The 23,375-nt window shown below is 39.2% G+C and overlaps 1 protein-coding gene across 1 annotated transcript in view; it reads left to right on the top strand.

Moving 5' to 3' along the window:
- The window catches only part of tshr (thyroid stimulating hormone receptor), a 28,064-nt gene extending 11,927 nt beyond the window's left edge, over positions 1–16,137 (top strand). The window contains exons 4-10 of the mRNA XM_035948589.2: positions 2,686–2,760; positions 3,339–3,413; positions 4,431–4,508; positions 5,052–5,120; positions 7,718–7,795; positions 13,192–13,380; positions 13,853–16,137. Of these exons, the coding sequence (XP_035804482.2) occupies positions 2,686–2,760; positions 3,339–3,413; positions 4,431–4,508; positions 5,052–5,120; positions 7,718–7,795; positions 13,192–13,380; positions 13,853–15,293 (2,005 nt within the window). The 3' untranslated portion in view covers positions 15,294–16,137. The remainder of the gene's footprint in view (positions 1–2,685; positions 2,761–3,338; positions 3,414–4,430; positions 4,509–5,051; positions 5,121–7,717; positions 7,796–13,191; positions 13,381–13,852) is intronic.
- The last annotated feature ends 7,238 nt before the right edge of the window (positions 16,138–23,375 follow it).

The following is a 23,375-nucleotide window of genomic DNA, read 5'->3' on the forward strand; positions in this document are numbered from 1 at the left end:
GCTGGCTGCTTGAGGCCGACAGCAGCTGTGGATCAAGGACTTGAGTTGGAGCTGAGAATTCAGAGGGGGGCTGGGGGGGAGTTTGAAATGTGCCACCATCAAATGAAACCACCAATTTCAACAATTCTTAGGTTTCTGGGGGAGCAAGGATGCACATATGGGTTCAAATCTAAGTTTTGGTCCTGTGTTTGCAAATGATATGCTGCGATAATGCTTCAATTTGTACGTGCATGTTTTATAAAAGCTCCGACATTCTCTGGTAATTATAGGAAAATGTGTGGCACAAAGGAAAGTGTGTAATTTATCTTCATAGCAACAGCACTGGATCATGTGCAGGAAATTAAGACTGTAGTTAAAGTTGTACTCATGATAATTTTATATTAACTATGGTATTAAATGATTTTGTATAATGTAAACGGTGTTGCTCATAGTGAAGTGTAATTTTTCTTTACTCTGTGAACCGTTTTAGCATCTTTTAGCTAATTTTTTTGGTTTTACTTTACTGTTTTGGATCAGTCTCACACCTATACAATGCAAAAAAAATAAAGTAATTGTACAGGTTTATTACATTTTTGTTTTACAGTTCACAAGATATCGATAAAATTACAAAAATACACAAAGAATTGACATGTCAGTCTTAAAATAACAATAAAATCACTAGCTGTTAATTGCCATATTTTTATTTTTTATATGTAAAGACAAATGTATTTATTTATCCTATACATTATTATCATATCACGCATGCAATTTATTTTCTACATATGCAAATATCCTTAATTAAAACATGTCAAAATCAAAAATGCACATGATTACATGTAGAAGCGTATTTTAAATAAGAATAAAATACTATATTTTTATGAGATGGTTGTTTTTTAGTTATTTCACTGTAGTTTTTGGTGCCCCGTGTACCAAATCTTGCTTTTTCTTAGAGGTTGTTTTACAGTGTACAGAAAACAGCTGTTATAAACATATGTACCGCTCCAGCAAGAAAGATTACAATATAAATAGACAAATTCAACAGCTACTTTGCAAACATGACATCTTGCATTTAGCAGCTAAAAACCCAGACCTTTTTTCTCATAAGATGGTGGAGACCAAACCAAAGCGAAAAACATTGTATGGTATTGACCTTATGTCTGCCTGCTAGCCAGAAACACAACTCAAAATGATGGCAAACGTTGCTCTGTCTTTGGTGGATGAATAAAAATACAATTATTGGTTATGTTACCATTTTAAAACCACGAGTTTGAAATTTGCCTGCTGTGGTTTTCTTTCTTTTTTTTTAAACCTGACATTGACTGAGGTGTGAACCTGATTGAGAACTTGAGGACACTATGGGTGACAGCAACCTGTCAATCACAAAGTAGCCCTGCCCAAATATATCCCCTACTTTCTTGTCTATATTACCATAAAGGGAAACCATCATTTACAAAATGAACACCATGCTGCATTGACTCTTGAAACTAGCAATTGAGACCATAAACTGATTACAAAATTGCTTACTGAGGTAACAAAACAAGAGAGAAGTAGGGTCCTTTCCTCGTAGAATTCTGTACAAATAGAAACAAAGGCGTTGTCCCCTGATGGTTCTTAGAAAGAATGCAGGTTTTAGGCACAAACTTTTACACCTGGAGGCTATATCTGTACTTTATCCACAATTTATGGCGTTCACTGTAACAACTGCATTAAATGATAGTATATAAATGTTTATACAGACTTGCTCTGCTGTCAACAAGTGGCGAAAGCATAAATAAAGAAGTTCTGCTTTAACCTGACCAAAACTGCCTTTTTAAAATACATTTTATTTAGTTTCTCTTAGTAATGCAAAATTATTTGATTCTTTTTTGCATCCAAAAACAGCTTGTTCCACATTTTCGTTTGTGTAGGACAGATCAATATTCTTTATTATGGTAGTGCTGTTTGTCTTCGTTATATGAACCTGATCGTACTGTTTGGTAAGGCTGGTTTCAAGAGCACAAACCTTTTTGAATTGCTTGGTTAGTATGACCAGCCAAAGTCACCACGGCTGAACAAAGAGAAGAGAACCACCCGCAGAAACACCAACTTTCATTACCAGATAACCAAACAAAAGGAAATCAAATTCCCAACCGTGCTATTTGGTTGACCTTCTGGAGTTCAAATAATTTTGACTCAAACTCTCAGTTATGGGAGTTTTCCTCGGCTCACTGACTTGCTGCCACTCAGGGGTTTTGCAGCCAACTTGACAGATGTAATGATTACATCTGCTGATTTAACGGACTTCTGATATTTCGGTTTAAGACTCGGTTTTTATACAACAGCGCTGGGAAGGTGAACCTCATCAACTCAGGGACCTTCGGTGAGGTTTGCCAGGTGTGTGAAGAAGGGCCAGGACAGACTCTCCAGAGCTCCACATGGCTTCAGACAGCAGAGTGAAGTGTTCAGTCCAGCCCAGGGCGGACCAGAGTAAACACGCTAATGAAACACTAATTGGACTCTACTTCCGGTCCTGGCTGTCTGCACCAAGTTTCCCTTCTCTCGCACATTGGCGTGCACCTTGCTCTGTTCTCTGAAGATTGTGCAGTTTGTGTTTCTGAATACTTCATGACACACTTCAGTCTTTTCCTTAAGCTCTGAGTCAGTTTGCTTAAGTTAAGGTTAAGTGCAGTTTAAACAGCTGAAACGTCTTTGTGTTTGTTCTTTCAGAGAGATTCGGAATGCAAAAAGCCTCACGTACGTGGACCCAGAAGCCTTCAAACACCTTCCAAACCTCAAGTATCTGTAAGCATTTTTCAGAACATGCTCTTTTTTTGGTAGAATTCCACATATTGTCAACACTGCAAAAACCAAAAAAGACAAATGGTATATATTTTAAATTCCTAAGTCTAATAATTTTGCAATATTGATCTATTCAGGGCATTGCGTGGGTAAAACGGAGTCTCGCTTCATTTGAGCTTAATGGAAAAGCCACTGCAGAGTCCATTTTAGTTGAAATCCTGCAGCATCCTATCAACCTCATAAATTCTTGACTCTTTGGTAGACAGCTAAAAGCCGTTTTTCCCTCAAGAAGGCCAAAGTTTAGCAGTTTAACATGTTGTCTCATTGCTTCTGTTCTTTCTAACAGGCAGGAATCTGACAGTGATTCTCAAGTTGGTTCCTAAATGAATAGAACCAGTTATTATTTAATGATTAGGTCTATCATTGTGGTCTCTTTAATCTGTCCAAGTCTGATGTAATTCAGCAGACAGTGAATAATAAGGCAGTACATCTTTAACCCATTTAGACCTAAGGTGCCCCACTGTATAATCTCCGTTTCATCACCTGTATCTCATGATTGCTTCCTTGTCTGTGGAATTCAGGGGGATTTTTAACACCGGCCTGACTTTCTTCCCTGACTTTAGCAACATCCACTCCAATGACATGAACTTCATCCTGTAAGCTGCTGTAATTTTATACCTTTTAATCAAAATGCACTGTTCAATATTCAATATTCATGCTTGCAAAAAGGTGCATGTGTGTATATAGATATGTTCTTATGATGTAAAATTACAATTAATACATTTACTAACAGCATTTATGTGAATTTAGCTCATATTTTCTTGTTAACTTTGAGTATAAGAAGCTGTACTGTAATACAGTATACAAATAAGAGTGTTACGAAGATAATTTGCCAGTATCAGCCTTTTCCTCACAATTCATATTTACAGAACAGGAACATGGATGTGTTTCTCTATTGCAATTGGTACCACTTAAGGATAAATTGTGATTTTTTTTTGACAAATATTGCAATTTAAGTCCTGTTTCAGTTTAATATTCACTATGTAACAGATTTAAATCATGTGGCGGAGTATTTCTCTGGGAGATAAACTCAAAAGCAATGGCATGAATTTGTAAAACCACTGACAAACATTCTGCGTACCATTAAGCCTAAATTTCAGCCTTTGTAATTGCTATTTGCATTGTTTTCAATATGAAATTAATTATTTTTCCATCCTAGGGGCATGTAGTTTTTAAGGATTTTTAAAAATAATAAAGGAAATAAACAGCATTTATTTTTTTAAATTTGCATGTTTATGATCCTTTGTTTTCCATGTAAGTCACAACCTTTTTGACACAGCAGGGATTAAGGGAAATGTGGTCTCAATTTGGAGAAATTCCACCACTTTTCTGACTAACTTGATTGTCTGTTATTGATACACAAAATTCTACAAATGCTATATGTGTGCTTGTATGTGGATCTTGTCTGTATAAAATGAGCTCCATCTCCAGTTTCTGTGTTGTCCCCTGCTCTGTCACCTCCTTTATTTCCTAAATCTAATTTTCCTACCGAGCTGTAATACTTGAGAATACAATCATCAACACCGCATTTCTCCACACGCCACTTTCCAGTGAAAGGTATTTATTTACAGTCTCACTCTGTTCCCTTCTCTGTTCTGTGTCTCGCTGTGCAGGGAGATTGTTGATCATCCCTACATTAACGAGATCCCGGCCAACTCGTTCCGTGGCATCACCAGCGACGTGCTGACAGTGTGAGATATATAAACAGCACAAAGATGCACATATATGCTGTACATAAATGTGCAAAAAGAAAAATTCCCACATTTAATGCAAATACATGGATATTTGTTTTATATACTTGCACAGAAAATGCTATTCTTTATCTCTAAATCCAGCCAAAACCCGAAAATAGTCACTGGAAGGAACAGGGACAGTCCAAAATTACCTCATTGTAAAAACATATCCTCACCCTGACCTCACTTGAATCACACAAAGATAGAAAAACAAGTACACAGACGCTCGCTCACAACAGGCAATCACACGTATGTATGTGGTTAGGGCTGGGAGGGAGGGAAGTGAAGTAAATGTTGGGTTTCAAAACCGCGAAATTACACAAAAAGACAAAATCTCACCATAAAATGAGGAATAAGTAGCTTCCACTTATCTCTGTCACTGCGCATGAGGGATCAACACATGGGAAATATTTTCATTTAGCAGCCTGGTTGTTAAATCTAAAGAGACAGGCTGCAATGAATGCTTTTCTCTTCACGTTACCGTTTAATCTGTTGTTCCAGGATGCTGTACGGAAACGGCTTCAGAGAAATACAACATCACGCCTTCAACGGGACCAAGTTAGATCAAGTGTAGGTATTTCTGCAAACTGAGACGTCATGCTTAATTAATTTGATTTCACTTTTTCACAAAATAATTACTGAATAGTCTGGGGGTTTACGAAACGAGCTTCTTCCCTTTCTTGTCGAGAGCGTGCATGATAAATATGAAGCTATAGCCAGCAGCTGATGAGTCAGATAGAGAAGAATGGAAAGTGGGAGAGAGAAAAGAGAAAACGCTCATCTGGCTCAAGGAGGCAGAGTTTAAATCTAAACTTATTAACAGGTCCCATCTCATTTAATCTGCACTGTAAAAAACAGAGTAACAATGACGGCTGTTGTTTTGCTGGAGGTTGGCTGTGGGAACGTTTCAGCTGTTTCCTCCTGTTTCCAGTCTTTATATTGATGTGAAGCTACGCTAACTGGCTGATTGTTCCCACAACGCTGCCAATTACCCACAACTCCTAGTAATGTTTCTAAAAAAAACATTCTAATGTCCAAAGAATGCTTTAAGGGTTATTCCTCACTTAGCATAATGTTCGTAGAAGGTTAAATGGGAGCTGACACAGAACATTTTAACTGCAAGGATGTTTTAAGGGTGTCAAAACCACAGACTATGTTGCTTTGTCACATTTTTTTTTTTAAAAGGGTGAAAATTTGTCAGAAGATACAACAAAATAAAAACAATACACTGAAAAATCTATTTAAGAACATTTAGCCTACAAAATGTAGCCCAAATACAGCATATAATTAATTAATTAATTAATTTTTGTATTTTGATTAAACAAATGTAGTCGAAAATAAAATATATAATAGCAACCATTTTTAAAGTACAGACATATAATGGAAGCTTACAGATAACAGAAAAAATATTAAAATTTGTATAAGAAATTGAAAAATATTTCTAATTTAATAATACTAAAGTCCCCTTTGTACAGAAATGGTAGTTACAGAAAAATGTCTAAAAAATTAGAAAAAATAATTGTAAAACTTTTTTTTTTTTTTTTTTAACATTTAATTAATATTTGTGGAGGGTTTTTACTCATTATTATTTGCAATTAAACTAAACAGAACAAATTTGTAAAATAACAGTAAACTGTAAAAGTTAAACTAAAAATAACTAATTTAAAAAAGAAAAGTTCAGACTTTACAAAGGAAGAAAATGTTCTTCCTTCCAAACATTCAAAAACATGTCTTGAAAACAGAACATTTTTTTTTATCCAGCATTCTAATCATAAAGGTTAAATATTTTTCCTGCAGTATTTTGTGGATGTTTTATGGATGTTGTTGTATATAAATATAGAACATTATCATTAAAAAGAAAAGACATTCTCCATGCAACATTTAGAAAACATTTTTAGAATGTCTCGAGAACTTTATGCTACCTTTATGAAACCATTCTGGAAAATAAAACAAGAACTTCCTGCTGAAAATGTTAGTAAAACTTTGCAGAACTTTATTATAAGGTAGAAATTCTAACTTGCCTCTGGCTTTAGCTTCACATTGGAAAAACTGGTAGCAATGTTCTCATTAAACACTCTGCAAGACAGCAAATAGTTTCCAAAATGCCAAACTTTATTTTGCTCAGCTGCATCACTACACTGAATAATCAGAGCAGAGTCATAGAGTTGTTATGTTGGATTCAACACTAATTCTTTCTAAACTTGATGAACTTTCAGTTTTAAGTTTGTTTTTGTTGTTTTTATCACATCTGCATGACTATCTCTCACTGCTACACTGAAACCGGTCAATTTAAATGCCTTCCAGTTTCCCAAACAATTAGGTTACGCAGCATTTTGCCTGGTTTAAACGATTTCTGACATCTGGGATGTGTATTTCCTTACCCAAAATTACACTACAAAAGCAGCGGGATCACAGTCGGGTCTCTATGGGCCTTCTCATATGTATTCAAAAAGGGCTTAAGCCCAGTTTTTGATTAGCAAGATGGATTTCTCATGGGAAAATATGCTTCCAAAAGTGGGTATCAGGAAGTCTGCATTAGGAGTTCCCCTCTCCCATACACTCAGTGACACTGTCGACTTGGAGGAATCAGTTTTGTATTATTCATATAAATTTTGAGTTGGTGAGAGGCAGACAGGTAAGAATTCCTTCTTTTTCCTTTTGGTCGCAACATGTTTTCCTATCTTATTTTCTCCCGCTGGTCCAGAATCCTGCACAGTCAGGATATGAGGTATTAATGATATTAATTTAAGAGCCCTCTCCTCTTTTACAACACCTACACTCAGCCCCGGTCCTTATAAGAGCCCAATTAAGTAACTAGTAAGTCTTACCACATGGCTGTTTGTGTTGGCAACTGATCTGCTCTGAGGGGAGAACTGATCCCAGCACAGCCTGACCAAGACAAACACACCCCTCACAGGTCTATTATCCTTATTAGATTTAAGGGATTCGGGGAGATGTGTAGTGAGGGTGTTTAAGAACTACACCATCATATCTTACACCAGCTAATTTGAATCAACAGTATAAGTGAGACCTTTTTATGTCGTGTCTCACCCCCAAAAGGAGAGAAAATAAACACAGGAATGTGCAGTGATGAGGCTGAAGAAGATATTGTTACATGCCTTGACTGAAATGTGCAGAATAACTAAGTTTTGTGCTGTTCTGTCCAGCGACCTTCACAGAAATAAGTACTTAACCAAGGTGGACGACAGGGCCTTTGTGGGAACCATCAGCGGCCCACTGCTTCTGTAAGTATCTGAAGGGTTGATATTTGGAACCACTCTTATCAGATTTGTAAATCCTAAAAGGTGAACCATCAGTAACATCTATAAAAACTAGCCCTGAAATTTGACACCAGTCACGTTGTCTAAGGCATTCAATAAATTGGATCTCGGTGGAATCTTTATTTATACTGTCAGAGTACATTAAGTTTGCAAACTTTAAAGCCACTGTAAAAGTTTTAAATGAAGATCCATACCACTGATAAGCCCTAACATTAAACCCACTTGCCAAATATTGCTTATGTCCCCATGTGCTGCCAGAACAGCTCTAAATGGTCAGGACATGGACTAAACTCTAAGGGGTTCCTGTGGTGTCTGGCACCAGGACGTTGGCACAAGGATGTTGGTTCCTGTGGGTTCTGTGGTGGGATTTCCGTGGATTAGGTTTGTTTGGGCTCATCCCACAGAGGCTCAATCAGATTAAGATCTGAGGAATTTGGAGGTCTGGTCAATTGTTTGGGCTTTTTGTCATGTTCCTCAAGCTGTTCCTGAGCAGTTTTTGCAGCCATGATGGGGATCTGCTTGGTCTGGAACAATGTTTAGGTAGGGTGTACATGTTAAAGGAACTTCCACATGAAAGCCAGGACCCAAAATTTCCCAGTGAAGCCTGGCATTAAGATGAGAGTTTACCTGTCAGTGGCTTTAGTGTTGTGGCTGATCAGTGTATATTCCCCTACAGATGAAATGTTGAACTCTTCAGTTTAGTTGGTTGGGCATGACCAGTAGCAAAGTAAAGAGAGCGTCCACGATTTAGTTTTTACTGTAGACTCTGTAATGATGGACGACACATCACCATTTCTAACCCTAACCCTACACTGTAGAAATAGTTGCTACCATTTTACGCAGACAACCTCATTTGCAACCAAAAGTTACCCTGTGGTGACCAAGTGGTTGGAGATGGAGTATCGAGGTCCTGCCCAGCGTTGCTAGTTGGTCGAAAATCATTGGTTTCGTACAATAACTTACGTCCTGTACAATTAGCATTGTGACAGACTGGCGATCTATCAGATGATGATGATGCTTGTCAAGAGTTTGTATCATACCGTTGAATGAACAAAGCTAAAGACTGTTTAACAGGAAGTTGAGAATTTAACTCGCATTACTGATCAGCTGTTTCTGCTTCTTTTACATAGCCGATATCAACTGACATAAAAGGATAATTACAACTTTTCCAACTGAAAACAATTCCCAAAGATTTGTCTCTACCTTTCCCTTCTCTGAGGTTTTTTAGTTGGCAAATGACACCTAGTTAAACCCATACTGCCGCCTTCTGAAAACAGTATGCAGCCTAATTTATTCCTTTCTAAGCAGCTATGGGATACAAGATTAATTTGCATCTTCTTTGTATAAATTTTATTCAAAATTTTACTTTAAAAGTTTGTCTCAAATTCACTCTGCCACACAGCTAGTGGCTCCTACAACATCATCTCACTTTATAGTAGTTCAACATTTTGAGAAATACATTTGTTTATTCACTTTCTTGCAGAAAGTTGGATAAAAGGATTAAAAGGTGCTAATCTGTGAGCTGTCAAGGTAATGATAGGAAAATTTAGTTTTCCCTGTTTTAAGTCTTTATTTTCAGCTGCTCTCTGTAGAATCATATTTTTACTACAGATATGAGAGTGGTGTTGATTTTATGTCAAACTCTCAGCACGAAAGGCAAAAGAATCCCCAAAATGTCACATTATTCATTATGCAGACACTACATTTTTAGGAATTTCAAGAAGCAAACCATTTTGGGGAACATATCAATAACTAATAGAGCTAGTTTGTTCATTATTCACACTGTGTTACATTAGATTTCGTCCTTATTCACAATGTGCCGCTTAGATAAGACATGTCTGTGAGAAAGGACGCAGTAAAGATAATTCTTCCACAGCTGTGTCTTCGACCACGAAACCTGACACGCATTGTGTGCAAGCATGCGATGGAGAAACTTAGGACATTTCTCCGATACTCTTGTCTTTCTCGCCGTTTCCTCGTATTGAAGGACATTCGATGCGGAGACCCTTTACCACGGCTATCTGGTTGCTGTTGTGGCTCTGATCTAACCGTTAAGTGTCTGGTTAGGTAAACGGGTTTTATGTGCACGACTTCTTCGTCTGCTCCGCCGAGGAACATGTCCTGAGTGAGGTCACCTCCATGAGGTCATGAACGAAACATCTGGAAATGACAAAATCAGACCAACGCTCCTTTACACAATGAGCCCCATGAGAGGAAAAGAGAGCAGAGGACAGAGAAGTGGGGAGAGCAAATGGGACTAAAAAAGAACAATTGAGCTTTTAGCGATTGTGGAATTGCTTGGCTTGTGTTTTATTCCATTTAATGAAATTAATTAATGACTTGGAGGTGTAATGGGTTAGGAAACTAAAGAAAGCAAAAGAGAACTTGGACTCTTTTTGACCCCTCTAAGGGGGGAGTGTCCGGTGCTGTGAATGTCCTGATAACGGGATCACACAGGATGTTGGTGAGATTGTCAATCCCCCTGCATGTCTTTGTCCCGATGAGGTTGAGCTGGCTTTGGCATGACGGCCAAGTGCAAGAAATACCACATGTAATTGCTTAAAGATGAAGGAGTTCACTCTAGGAAACAGATGGACGGTGTTGTTTAATCCATCTATGGGCTCTCCGGTCTCATCATGTCTCGATCTTCTGATTTGCTGATAGTGTATTTGCTCTAAAGTTTGCTTTTGGAAGGTATCGGTATCTGCCATTCTGGTCACATTAAAGTATTATATTAGCATGCAAGCACAATCTAATGGGATGACGGTATTCAAATAATTGCAAATTATCAACTGTATCAGGGACGTAATTGGATTTGTAGCCTCAGCATCTCCGTACTCTGTGATTTAGTCGTTAGTAATCTAAATGTGAAATATAAAAACAGTCAAAAAATGACAAAATACATGCAAGCAAAAAAGCCTAGCAGAAAATGTTCTATATCAAGCTCAAACTGGTCTCTCATACAGTGATCACCCTCTTTACCCAGAGTTCACTGCTCTGCCTTCAGGCTCTCGCTGTAGACCAAAGATTAGAAGTAATCTCTACAAATAGTCAGTTCACTAAATGGTCACGTAAGAAACTTAATCATCTGAGCTTCTAAGATCAGGATGCTTTTTAAAAATTATATATATATATATATATATACATATATATATATATATATATATATATAGAGAGAGAGAGAGAGAGAGAGAGAGAGAGAGAGAGAGAGAGAGAGAGATAGAGAGAAAGAGAGAGTACATATTTATTCTTTCTTTCCATCTTCAAAATTGTATTATTTGTTGCTGTCAGTTTTTTTTTTACATGTTTATCTTCCTGGCTGTTAAGCTGCAACCAAACTGTCCATAAGGGATCTTAATCATGACTGACCTGAACCTGTTATCCAGTAATTTGTTGCATCTGTCAAAGTATTTTTATGATCCCAAAGTTGTCCTGAATCTGCCTCGAAAAGACAAAAATATTTTCCATAGGGAAAACATATGTTTCAATCCAGTATTTCCACAGACTTAATCGAAGTTCCAGCAAAGCAAAATGGAGCCGAACTGTGACAATGCTGTATCCGAATATGGATTTTGCGGTTGTGGGAGAAATTTTGTAATTCCATGCAGAAAGGAGGCATCTGTGATATGATGAAAATACTTACGGAGTAGAGCTTTCACATTATCACTAGATTCACTGCACCATAATTGTGGCCAAAAGAATTCATGATAATGAAATTATCACAATACTCAAAAGAAATTTTCAGGAAAAAAATCATGAAATTTATCTTTTACTTTGTTGACTGTGTGTTTCTTTTTTGGTTTTTGATTTGTTTTTGGCAAGCGTATTACACTAAAAACCAGATAGTTACTGGTCGCACTGACCAGTAAATCAATATCAAATCAAAATTGCAACATAAAGGAGTGGAAGTAGTAAATTTCAATGGCTGCAGTATATGATATACAGTATGCAGTGCATGAGGTGCAGGGATCAAAATGTTATGTCAATGATTTTACAAATTCATGCTGTCCTCATTGTTTCATAGTGGTGCATTTGATATGGTGTCATATAGTAATGCTCCATTATGTTTTAAATCTATTACACAGTGAATAATGACCTGGAGATGGAATTTACAAAATTATATAACAGATCAAATCGCAATGTCATAGTTTCCTGAAATTCATTCAGCGCTAGCTACTAGAACTGAATTTTTCATACGATTTGCTGTACCATGATGTCCAGCTTTGTTGTTGCATTGGTTGGTGGTTCTCCATGATGACTGGAACTTTAGCACCTCAGTCTTGGTATGTATGGTAAACACAGTATGAACAGTGTTTTATATCATGTTAGTGGAGTTTTGTCTATATTTTGTGCATCGCTCTGGTGTGGTCGTGCCTTGGATGACGCTACAGGGCTTTAACTGCAGTTTTTGGTTTTGTTGGGTTGCTTTTGTGAGGCCAATCAGGGTCCTTTTTGCTGTGGGGCATTTAGTTGCAGTCATTGTCTTGGATGTGCTATATACGGATGCTGTCTTGACTATTTTATCTTGTTTATGTTGCATGCTTCTGTATTATTTAGTTTTTGAACTTGTTTTCATTAGTCGACTAATTTGACATTTGCTATGCAGATAAAGTTATTATTGTTATTACTACAGTCAGTACCACTATATCGCGACACCTACTTTAAAGTGTTGAAGAAGTCCTTCGGAATTTGCTGTAGTGGGGTTGTTTATTGGTATTCCGGCATACGGTGGGCTTACCAGCACAGGGCATGAGTCTGTGAAGGCAAGCTGACCAAGAACATTTGCAGAGTCCACAGTTTATAGCAATGGTCAAACAGTAGGGAGGGGGGCATATGTAAAGACAAGGGTGAATAGTGATTAATTTGCGTATGGTTGTTCATCAGTAACATAGGGTAATAGAACAGAACAAAAGGTGGTTGAATCAAGGGGTCTGGCAGACAGATGCAAATCGCAAAGGTGCGGCAACAAAAGGTAAGAGGGGGGGTCTGACAGACAGCAACAAATAACAAAAGATTAAAGAATTATGGGAAATGGAATAAAGGGGTGACAAGTGACACTAGAAGGTATCTGTAGCAAAAGGTGTGTGCTATTTTCTTCATCAAGAGACACAACCTGCAACTAGACATTTATAAGGATTTTTTCTCCAAAGGTTTCCATAGTGTTTATGCTATGAGACTGACTCATGAAGTAATGCATAATTGTACAGGTAATAATTACTGGGCCTTTGCATTGATGGTAACTCTGACATTACCACACTATTTTCTCTCATTACCAATCTGTCATTATAAAAGCCAAAAATCTCTGCAAATGTGTCTGTATGTATTTTCTTAGGCTCTTTCCTTCTCCGTCTGTCTTTCAGAGATGTCTCCCTGACAGGGATCACCTCCCTGCCGACCACAGGCATGGATTCCCTCCGTGAGCTGAAGGCCCGCGATGCCTTCGCCCTCAAGAAACTACCGCCCATCAAGACCTTCAAGCACCTCACCGTCGCCAACCTCACCTACCCCAGCCACTGCTGCGGCTTCAAAAACCTCAAGAAGAAACGAGGGTGGGCTTTCGTCAATTCTTGGTTTTGTTGCTGCTGATCAAAGCTACGAGAGCCAGAAAAGTTTAGTGGAGTGGAGGCCTTAGGAAAAATGTGTAAAAGATGGTATATAGAAGAAAAAAAAAACAGAGCCGGTGTATTTGGATGATCCACCATAGCAAGTGGGGGCAGCTGCACTTTTATGATGTGGATGTTGGCAGGGATTGAATCAACTCTCTGACGTGTTTACCTATAACTTCTTACAGTGCTGCCATAATTAGTGTCGCTCACTGCTGTTATTGTAGGAAGAAGGTTGAGCCAGACTAATAATGACTCTCCAAACAGGAATTCCTTTTCTTCAACTGAATATATAAATGATTTAATTGTACACCCTGACTAGTGAAGATAGCAGACAGGTTTTTAAAATCTAATTTGGGACTACGTTATTATTTAAAGGATACAGTCTCATGTGTGTTCATCTGCATGTGTTTTCCAGCTATTTGGAGTACATCATCTGTAACCTGACTGCTTTCTACGATCAGCATCACAAGCGCTCTGTAGGGCCTCTTCGGATGCCATCCCTCCAAGAGGATGGTGTCGTGGAAACGCTCCCGGATCAGGAGCCAAGCGACGGAGGTCATCGAGAGTCCCAGCAGGACTGGTGGAGAGGTGACTTCCACAGCAGCCTCCACTACCACACCTACTTTGGAGGCCAGCCAGATGCGGATGTGGGTTTTGGAGAGACCCTCAAGAACCCCCAGGAGGACAACAGCCAAGACTTTGACAGTCGCTATGATTATGTGGTGTGCGAGGAGGGAGAGGAGGTGGCGTGTGCACCGGTGCCCGATGAGTTCAATCCTTGTGAGGACATAATGGGTTTTGGCTTCCTGCGAGTGTCGGTGTGGTTTGTGAGCTTGCTGGCTGTTCTGGGAAATGTGGTGGTGCTTCTGGTGCTGCTCACCAGCCACTACAAGCTGTCAGTCTCCCGCTTCCTCATGTGCCATCTGGCCTTCGCAGACCTGTGCATGGGGATTTATCTGCTGCTCATCGCCTCTGTAGACCTCCACACTCGAGCCGAGTACTTCAACCATGCGATCGACTGGCAGACGGGTCCCGGTTGTGGGCTTGCCGGGTTTTTTACGGTCTTTGCCAGCGAGTTGTCCGTCTACACCTTAACGGTGATCACTCTGGAGAGGTGGTATGCTATAACTTTTGCAATGCGGCTTGATCGTAAACTGCGTCTGCATCACGCGGCGGTTGTGATGCTTGGCGGGTGGATCTTCTGCCTCATCCTGGCTCTGCTGCCGCTGGTCGGCGTCAGCAGCTACCAGAAGGTGAGCATCTGCCTCCCGATGGACACCCAGTCCACAGTGGCTCAGGTCTACATCATGTCCGTGCTGGTCCTCAACATCCTGGCATTTTTTGTCATCTGCGCTTGCTACTTCAAAATCTACTGCGCAGTGCACAACCCGCACTACCACTCCGGATCCAAAGACACCAACATCGCCAAACGCATGGCTGTCCTCATCTTTACTGACTTCTTGTGCATGGCGCCGATTTCCTTCTACGCCATGTCAGCTGTGCTCGACCGACCCCTCATCACTGTGTCCAACTCCAAGATTTTACTGGTGCTTTTCTACCCGCTCAACTCCTGTGCCAACCCGTTCCTCTATGCCATCTTCACAAAGGCCTTCAGGGGAGATGTGTTCATCCTCCTCAGTAAGATTGGTTTGTGTCAGCAGCGAGCACAGCTGTTCAGAGGCCAGACGGTTTCGTCAAAGGGCAGCAGCGGGACATCTCAGGTACGCAAGGATAAAGTTAGAAAAGGAGGAAGCATAGGTCAGGAAGCGGTGCCCATCCACTTGAAGAAATGCTCCTACCACCAAGCAAACAGCCACCAGACAAACCCCGAAGAGAGCCAGAGCCTGGACACGTGAGCCGAACACCAACCTGGAGGTAGCAAAGCAAGACAGGTTCAGGTGGGAGAGGAGAGGCCTTGAAGTGTTTGTGGACGGATCTGTTTGAATATTTAACAGAAAGCTCCAGTATTCTGTATCTGTTTCAGCTTTCAGGCCAAGTTCAGCTGTTTTCACAATTTCGGCTGTGATGATTTTATGGTTCCAGTTGTGGGAGAATATCAGGTGTCAGTGAAACATGAGCCCGACTTCATCTCACTTATGGTACTTTGTATTTTTACGCTGATGGGCTGGCTAGAAATGGACAGAGATTGTTTGAAGGAAAAATAGCAAGGATAAGATTCAAACAAACAAATACAACTGGATGAAATAGATTTTTTATATACTGCCTCCAGTTCAAATTACCCATAAACAGTCTGGCATTGAGATACAAGGAAATATAACAAATTGTCTACAGCACTTAATTTTCCAATAATATGAGGACCTTTCTGACTATTTATATGTGACTATTGTGTTCAAGGACAGCCTGCTGGCTCAGTGCCGTTCAGTTGCAACTTTAACCAAGTTTATGAAAAACAGCCATTTTTTCATGTTGTTGACATCTCTGTATATAATGTAAATAGGTGATACTACCCAGAGATTTATGGAAGAAGACAGGACATTTTCTGATTTCTTTTTTGCATTTCTCTTGTCTGTTTTCTTGAAACTGAAAAGCAAATATGGACATTTATGCCACAGCACTTGAGTGTGATATTGGAAAGTAGATATGAGTGTTTTTACAGTGCAAATGGACTCTGAAAATGTGCTTTTATGTGGCATATACCTGCACCAAATGTATGTATCACTTAATTAGATTTATAAAGACGTTTGTCTCCTTTTCTTCATTGTTATTTGCTTGTCTATATTTTTGCACAATGACCCGGAGAAACACTTTGCAGAGGTGTCTCCTCATCTCCCGAGAGCATGTGATCCAATTACAAAAGTAAACACGAGACATATTTGGGTTATTAGCAATTATCTACAAATTACACGCAGGTATGATAATCACAAATGCACACTGTTGAAGCCGTCTCTCTCCACTGGAATGTCGTGGTTGTTTTTCCAGCATGATCGTGATATTTTTCCATCCTTGTACGGAAACAAGTGACTTATACAATCAGCCGAGAAGGATTCGCCTCTGCCGGCAGAGCTTAAAGCAAATACAAGTCACAAGACACGTGAGCTGGGCCGCTCTAACTTGTGTGATATTGAGCTATTATGCATTAAAGGACACCTTCTGCCAATGGCGGCTTAACATCTGGTTAGCATTTCATCTGCTGGGTGACATTTTTTCAAGGAAATATACAGATGAACAGGGGGGAGGACTTTCCAGGAAAGAAGGATCATTTCAAACTTTTTTTTAATCTTGCTTGCATATTTGTCTTGAAGATATTCGAGCAGATTGCTGCACAGTTTGTTTCGGTATGGAAAATGTAGTGTAACATTCCCACCTCTGCATCACTCTAATGCCTTCTCCAAGCGTCAAAGTGAGTGTGAATTCATCGAAACCTCAAAGCTGGAAGGATTTCTAGTTTCAGAGTTGAAAGAATCAAGAGTGGCATCTGCTCTGCCGTGTTCCAGACTTGACTCACCCTGTAAATTCCTCGCAGACTAGCAGGACATCATTTTTCAGCTGAATGTTTTCCACAGTTTCATGTCCATCTCCTCCAGTCACACATTAACAACAATCCGGTCGGTGTGGACCCTTCAAATGCAAAGCACACTGAGCCGGAGCATGATGTACCTGGCTGCGTTTGTGAGGGCCTCCTCCCCTCCACTGCCAGCTAATGCTAACTCACAGTTCATGAGTATGTGCACGTCAAGGTTGATAAAACTCAAAGTCATTGCAGTTGCGTGGGCGTCTGGATGAACCGAGGGGGATGGAATATACCTGCACAATACTCCATAACCATGCACCAAGTGTTTTCTCAAACCGTTCAGGATTATCACACGGAATTTCACAGATAATCATGGGTGAGGATCATGCCCCAACCAATGGGCAGGCAGAGCCGAACAAACTGATTGAGACCTGGAGTGGATTTATTTTGACATTCTTCTTCAAGCTGGTTCTCAGGCCTGCCTGATCATTCCTCTCCCGGTTTTACAAATAAACCCATCTTCGTTCTGTTCCTCAAATAAGCAGGCGATGCTCCTCGCTAACACCAGATTAGGTTGCTAAACTCAGACACAGTGGGAAAGGAATCAGGAGAAGGTCTGAACAAAGAAACTGAGGTTTCTGTCACAGTCACTCAGAGGAGGTCAAAGCCTTCAAGCATGCATCCAGCTCCTCGTCCAGGGAACACAAAATCCCTGCATTTATCACGTCAGTCCTTACGTTCCTCCACGGGCCAGTCGACATGGATGGTCCTCTCGACGAGTCAAGTTCCTCTCTCTCATCAGAAAGCTCTTGAACGACAACCAGAGCGAACCGCAGAATTTTAGACGGTGAAAACATTCATCCCTCTGTTGTTCTGCAAGCGGTTTCAGTCATCACTCAAAAAAAACTTGGACAACATGTCTGTAGTTTTTCATCAAACATTCACTGCGACATGCAGCTGAACCATGCATGAACTGCAACAATACAGTAAAAAAACACTTTAATTGTTAAATTGTGGATATTTGGGCCCAGTTTCACCAAGTGGAATCCATTACAAAACAACAATAATCAAATGCATTACTGTTCATGAACAACTGCATCCTGTTGTGGAGCAATACCTGGCAAAATGCATAAAATTAAACATTTCAACCACTTAAAAGCAGAGTTTTTCTCTGCATAGAGGAGTTTTTGGTGCACCACAGAGAATTTAGCCACTGCCAAAGACAAATCACCAGTAAACAAGGTAAAAAAATGATTTTTTTTAACCAGTTTTGCAAACTGGGGTTTCATTTACTTAATCATAATAGGCACTGATGTTTATCAAATAGTCAGAAATGACAAGAAAACACCTAGATTTTTTGTTAAAGTAGCATGGAGTCATTGTTGTCCCATTAAGGCCCATTATGAATCAGGAAACACTTGTTTTAAGGTAAAGGCAGCGATACTGTAACCAATTTTTAAAAAAAAATGTTATTCTTCACATTTCAATGTTCTTATATAGCTGTTGCACTGTAAATGCAAAATAAAATGGATTCAGATGAATCCAAACAACATTTTTCCAGCATATTCTGTGCACATTCATGCTCATGCACGTTTGTGCTCGTGCTCAGGTCAGGGGGAAAGGGAGTGAGATCCTAATTGGCTAAGTATCAACAATCTCTCCAAAAATCGCACACTCACTCTTTAATTGTAGCAGCTTGGTGGTTACTGTTGGTGCTGAATGGGGCTAATTGCTGTTTCACTTTCCTTGCAAAGGCCTGTTTGTGCTTCAGTTTATTTTTTCAAGACTTTTCAATAGGGAGCACGAAGAACACTATGGGCTTTAGCAACGGAGGTGAACTAAGAATGCATATTTCTGCCACATCACCTTCTTTCTGTGACCTATCAGCAGAGGCGTGAACTCAAAATGAACTACTTTATATGATGCATCTTAGAATAATGATAAAAAGCATTTAAAGCTGTTTAAAACAACAATTCAAATAAATGGAGATGCTAAAAAATAAGCTTGACATCTTGCTCACCTTCCCACACTACAACTACAGGCTCAAAGTAACAAGCATGAATTGTGCTTTTTACGCAGTTAAAGCAGAAAAAATTGACAAACGCATCCCTTTTCCTGCCAGTCCTTCTGTCAGAAAGGTGTTGAGGGAGATTTTAGATGCTGTTTGTCTAATCCCACGTGCACTTAAGTTGGAGAATACTGACACTTTTAAACCTGACAATATCAAAAGACTTGCAGCCTAACACACCTTGTGATTTCTCTTGAACTTTTTGCCTCCAAAAAGTGACTTCAAAATGACCTGATACCTTCCCTAAGCCCAAAGATTTTTTTTTAAAAAGTCATAAAAAAGTGAGTGAAAAAACTCTTACACAGTTTTTTGATTGCAAACATCCTGACATATCATAAACTGTGTTTCTGTGTAGTTGTGAAGCAAATTTGAAGCAAACTTTTGAAATGCATCAAAAAAGAAAAGGCAAACTCGTGTTGTTTTCAGTTAACCACTTTGGAGCAAATAAACTCAGCTAGTGTTGGCAGGCCACTAAAACCAGTGTTCCAACTACTAAAAAAAACTCAAAAAGCAAGAAAAAAATCAACACAACTTTGGCAATCTACAGGAAAAAGATGGACGGAAGAATTCAGAAAAAGTTTTCAGTCAGGAAAGTTGTAATTAATCTTTCATGGCAGCTGGTATCGGCCATGTTTCATGCAGTCTGGACGTGAAGACAACAAAAGAAGTGGAAATAGCTCATCAGTCATGTGGACTTCGGTGTTTGGAACATCAGAACTTATTCGAAAGTTCTAAGCACTAATTCTACTTTGAAAAGTCAAAAACTAGTTTTTTAAATTCTGCAATACTTCAATATGCACCTAAAAATATATTCTGGAACTACAGCTATAGTTGGAAAAGCACAGGGATTCAGCAGTTATTGATTTATGATTTATGAAACTGTCTTTGGTGAAATAGGTTTGATAATATTGCACGAGCTGCAAGAAAAGGTGTATTTGACATTTCACACTTAAAGTGAAATAATGACTTGTTCAGGACACATTGTTGGACCTGACATGAGAAATCATAGCCAAGTCGTGAAATTTAATGCGACTTGTAAAACAGTTTTCGCCCACATCTGCCTATCGGACACATTAGATTCAGTATAGGACGCTGTAAAAGGCATGGGATACCGGAGCCAAAACCAGGAAAGGAGGAATCTCCATTAGAAATGGATAGAGGCTCTTTGTCCCGTTTTCTGAGCGCATGGTAAACTCAACATGCCACAGCCAACGGGCCCGGCAACAACATTCCTCTGAAGCCTACAAACTCTGTTTTGTATGTAGCCGACTGGTGATCACCGCAAGTTAGCCAGTAAGCAGAGAAAGTTATGGAGTCTAAGCTAGACATCTCCAGGGCCTCATTATAAGCCTCATCCGCCAGCAGCTCAGACTCTTACGTCTGAGTGCCCAGGAGTAGCAAGAGGGCCCACTTCATCAGGAGCAGCCAGGGATACATTCCTCCTCCACCACTATGCCTGTTCGGGCCTGAATAAATCTTTGTGAAGTGTGATATATCGTAGAAGTGACAGCCCGCCTCAAATCCATTTACAATCAGGGGCACAAATCTCCATGTAGTTTCTGATTTAGCTCTAATCCCAGACAGCACCACACCTTTATCTCATAATTACCTGAAAGGAAATACACAGGGATTGTATCAGTTTGGGTAGGAATTAGAGGAGCGGCATGGAGAACGCCCAAGCTGTGCAAAAACCCCGGACCGCCATCCAGACGCTGGGTTAGAGAAGAGAAGGAATTGAAGACAGATTCTGGGCCTCACGTGCACGTTGCATCTGATGTAATTAGAAAATGATCCAAAGCAGAGATCTTACAGTCGCCAAGGAGGGAACATGGAAGGATTAAACAATTACAGGGGGTCCTTGATTTACCTTCCTACAGATCGACGTAAGTCCATTTTCGTTGTAAATTGGAATTCCGGTGAAAATGTCGATCAATTCTTCAGAAAAGTCATGAATACCAATGACTTTCATGCATGTATGAGTCATTTAAGTTCCAAGTTAGTGAATATAGCACAATCCAAGGTGGCATACAACTGGCGAATGTAAACAAAGCCGTCTCATAGCACCACGTGACGACATGTTTGTCCGCTCCGCTCACCAACTAGTTCCACGTACCAGTTCTGACAAAACGCCGTACGTCGTAAACCGAGGACTCCCTATATATAGTCCTGTTGAGTCATGTGACTGAGCTTATTTTAGTGAGTTAGCAGAGTGTAAACCGATGTATTTTACATCTTTACCCCTTAAGACTCATCTCTGTGTTTAAAAATTACATATTTAGAAGTTTTTCATACCTTAAAATGGCTTAGATGCAACTTTACATTATAGGAATGCATTGGGATCCCCAACACAGACCTCAGTTTTAACTATCAAAAAAGCCAGTCATATATATAAATAAATTGCAGCACCCAGATGTTTACTGCAACCAGAAAGATGGAGGCATTAAATGAAGTTGAACAGAAGACTAAGGCACATTTTTACAATACAAAAAGCAAAGCAAAGCAAGTCTGACAAATTTTGCAAAATTTTGACAAAGATGGAAAAGAACTGAGGCCCGTATACTACAAAGCAAGTTCAACAAACCCAGGCTGTTTTGTTTTCTGGCTAAACTAAACCTAACAATCGCTGCCAGGCACAAAGCTAGTAATCAACTCGGTAAGTCGATCAGTTTCTGAATGTAACTATGAGGGCTAGACAGTGTTGGCATGGGATGCTCAATTAACCCTTTGATGCGCAACATGGGTCAACCCATTTTCCATTCAATATGGGTCACTTTGGACCCATGTTGTGCATCAAATGGTTAAAAAACATGGACAGGATTAGACCTGCACATTTCTCAAATGGAGTACCGATAATCCTGAACCAATACGAGAAGTTTTAAACTGTAACAGAGAAGAATATGAACACAGCTGCTGCAGCCAGGCCTCATATAAGGCATAATAATTGGAGGAACATTTTATTTATAGAAAAGTTGCTTTTCTTATTCAACATTCAGTTAAATTATGCAACACAAGGTTGTATAATGCGATTACAGATGTACTCCCTTTATGCTGCTCACAAAAAAAGATTAATTATGTAAATAATAAATAACAGAATCATAAAAATAAAACTGTTTTCATGGCAGCATGGAGGTTAATGTGATGTTCTTATAGTGTGTCAGACGGTTTTATTCTTTCAGCTGCTTAGTGGTGTTAAACAGTTCTGGAAGCGATTAAAGAACAAATATTAAAACATAATTCATAAGTAGGCTTACTTCAAATCTTATGAAGTCAGTAAGTATAGGACTTTAGTGCTTTATCGGTCTGATTTAGGATTATATCGATATATAAAGGATCATAGAATAATGAAGTGGCTTTGAAAACTCTTGTCCTCCTCAGAGACCAACTCACTGTCTGATATAATCAGTAAACTATGTTTTAATACGCAGTGATGTATTTTCTCAAATTTCAGTCTAAGTTACCACGGAACCCTTCATAGTCCTGAAGACCTAAAGTTCCCTCACTAACTTCAAATCAAGCCTTAAGGCAACAAACACAAAATATTGATATACAGGAGGCACAAATCTACCATTTCTAGGTCCGTTTTCCTCAAAGTAACCTCACTTAATAATTAAACACTTGTTCCTCCAAAAATTAAAGATTTGATTGAGAAAAGTATGAAATGTGCACTTACTGCACTAGAATGACAAATTTCTATACACGTAATTGCAATTTTGCCACGTTATTACCAACAGGTACGCATATCTTCAATATTACTACACAGTAAAACAATGTTTTTTTTGCTGTAGGCAGCAAGAAGATAAAACAATCAGTGCAACAGAAACTCATTCATAACAAGGAGTAATGATGTAGGAAGCCTGACAGGACTGGTTGCTTAGGTATACTACATCTTAAACCCCAGAAGTGTAAATCTGTGTTTTTGAGGTGAAAAGTCAAGAAAAAAAAATCTACTGACGGTACCGAATACACAACAGCTGAAGTAAGAAAAAGTAATAAACATTTAAAACACAGCGATAAATATTATCCAAATATTGAAAAATGTAGAAAGCCAGCATGGTTAAATTGCAAACCACAGAGTTCATAAAGAGTTACAAAAGTCTGTAAAGGTTGAAATAGCTAAGAGTGAAGGAAAAGTCGTTAAAAACACAGATAAACAGGTGAGGATGTCCAGCTTCTGCCAGTAGAAAGTATTAGAGCATCGCTAGAGCTACAAATATGGCAAAAATGTAATTTTCATTTATTTATTTTTTGGTAAAACCAAACTTAAATGTACTCAAGGCACAACTTTCTTGTGTTTTGTTCCAAACTTGATTTAATTTAAGAAAAATTAAATGAATAATATGAACAATACATTTCCTTAATTATCTAAACAGCAGTTAGAACACACATGACAAAAACAAA

The sequence above is a fragment of the Amphiprion ocellaris genome, chromosome 12 (genome assembly GCF_022539595.1).
Source record: "Amphiprion ocellaris isolate individual 3 ecotype Okinawa chromosome 12, ASM2253959v1, whole genome shotgun sequence".
Taxonomy (NCBI): domain Eukaryota; kingdom Metazoa; phylum Chordata; class Actinopteri; family Pomacentridae; genus Amphiprion; species Amphiprion ocellaris.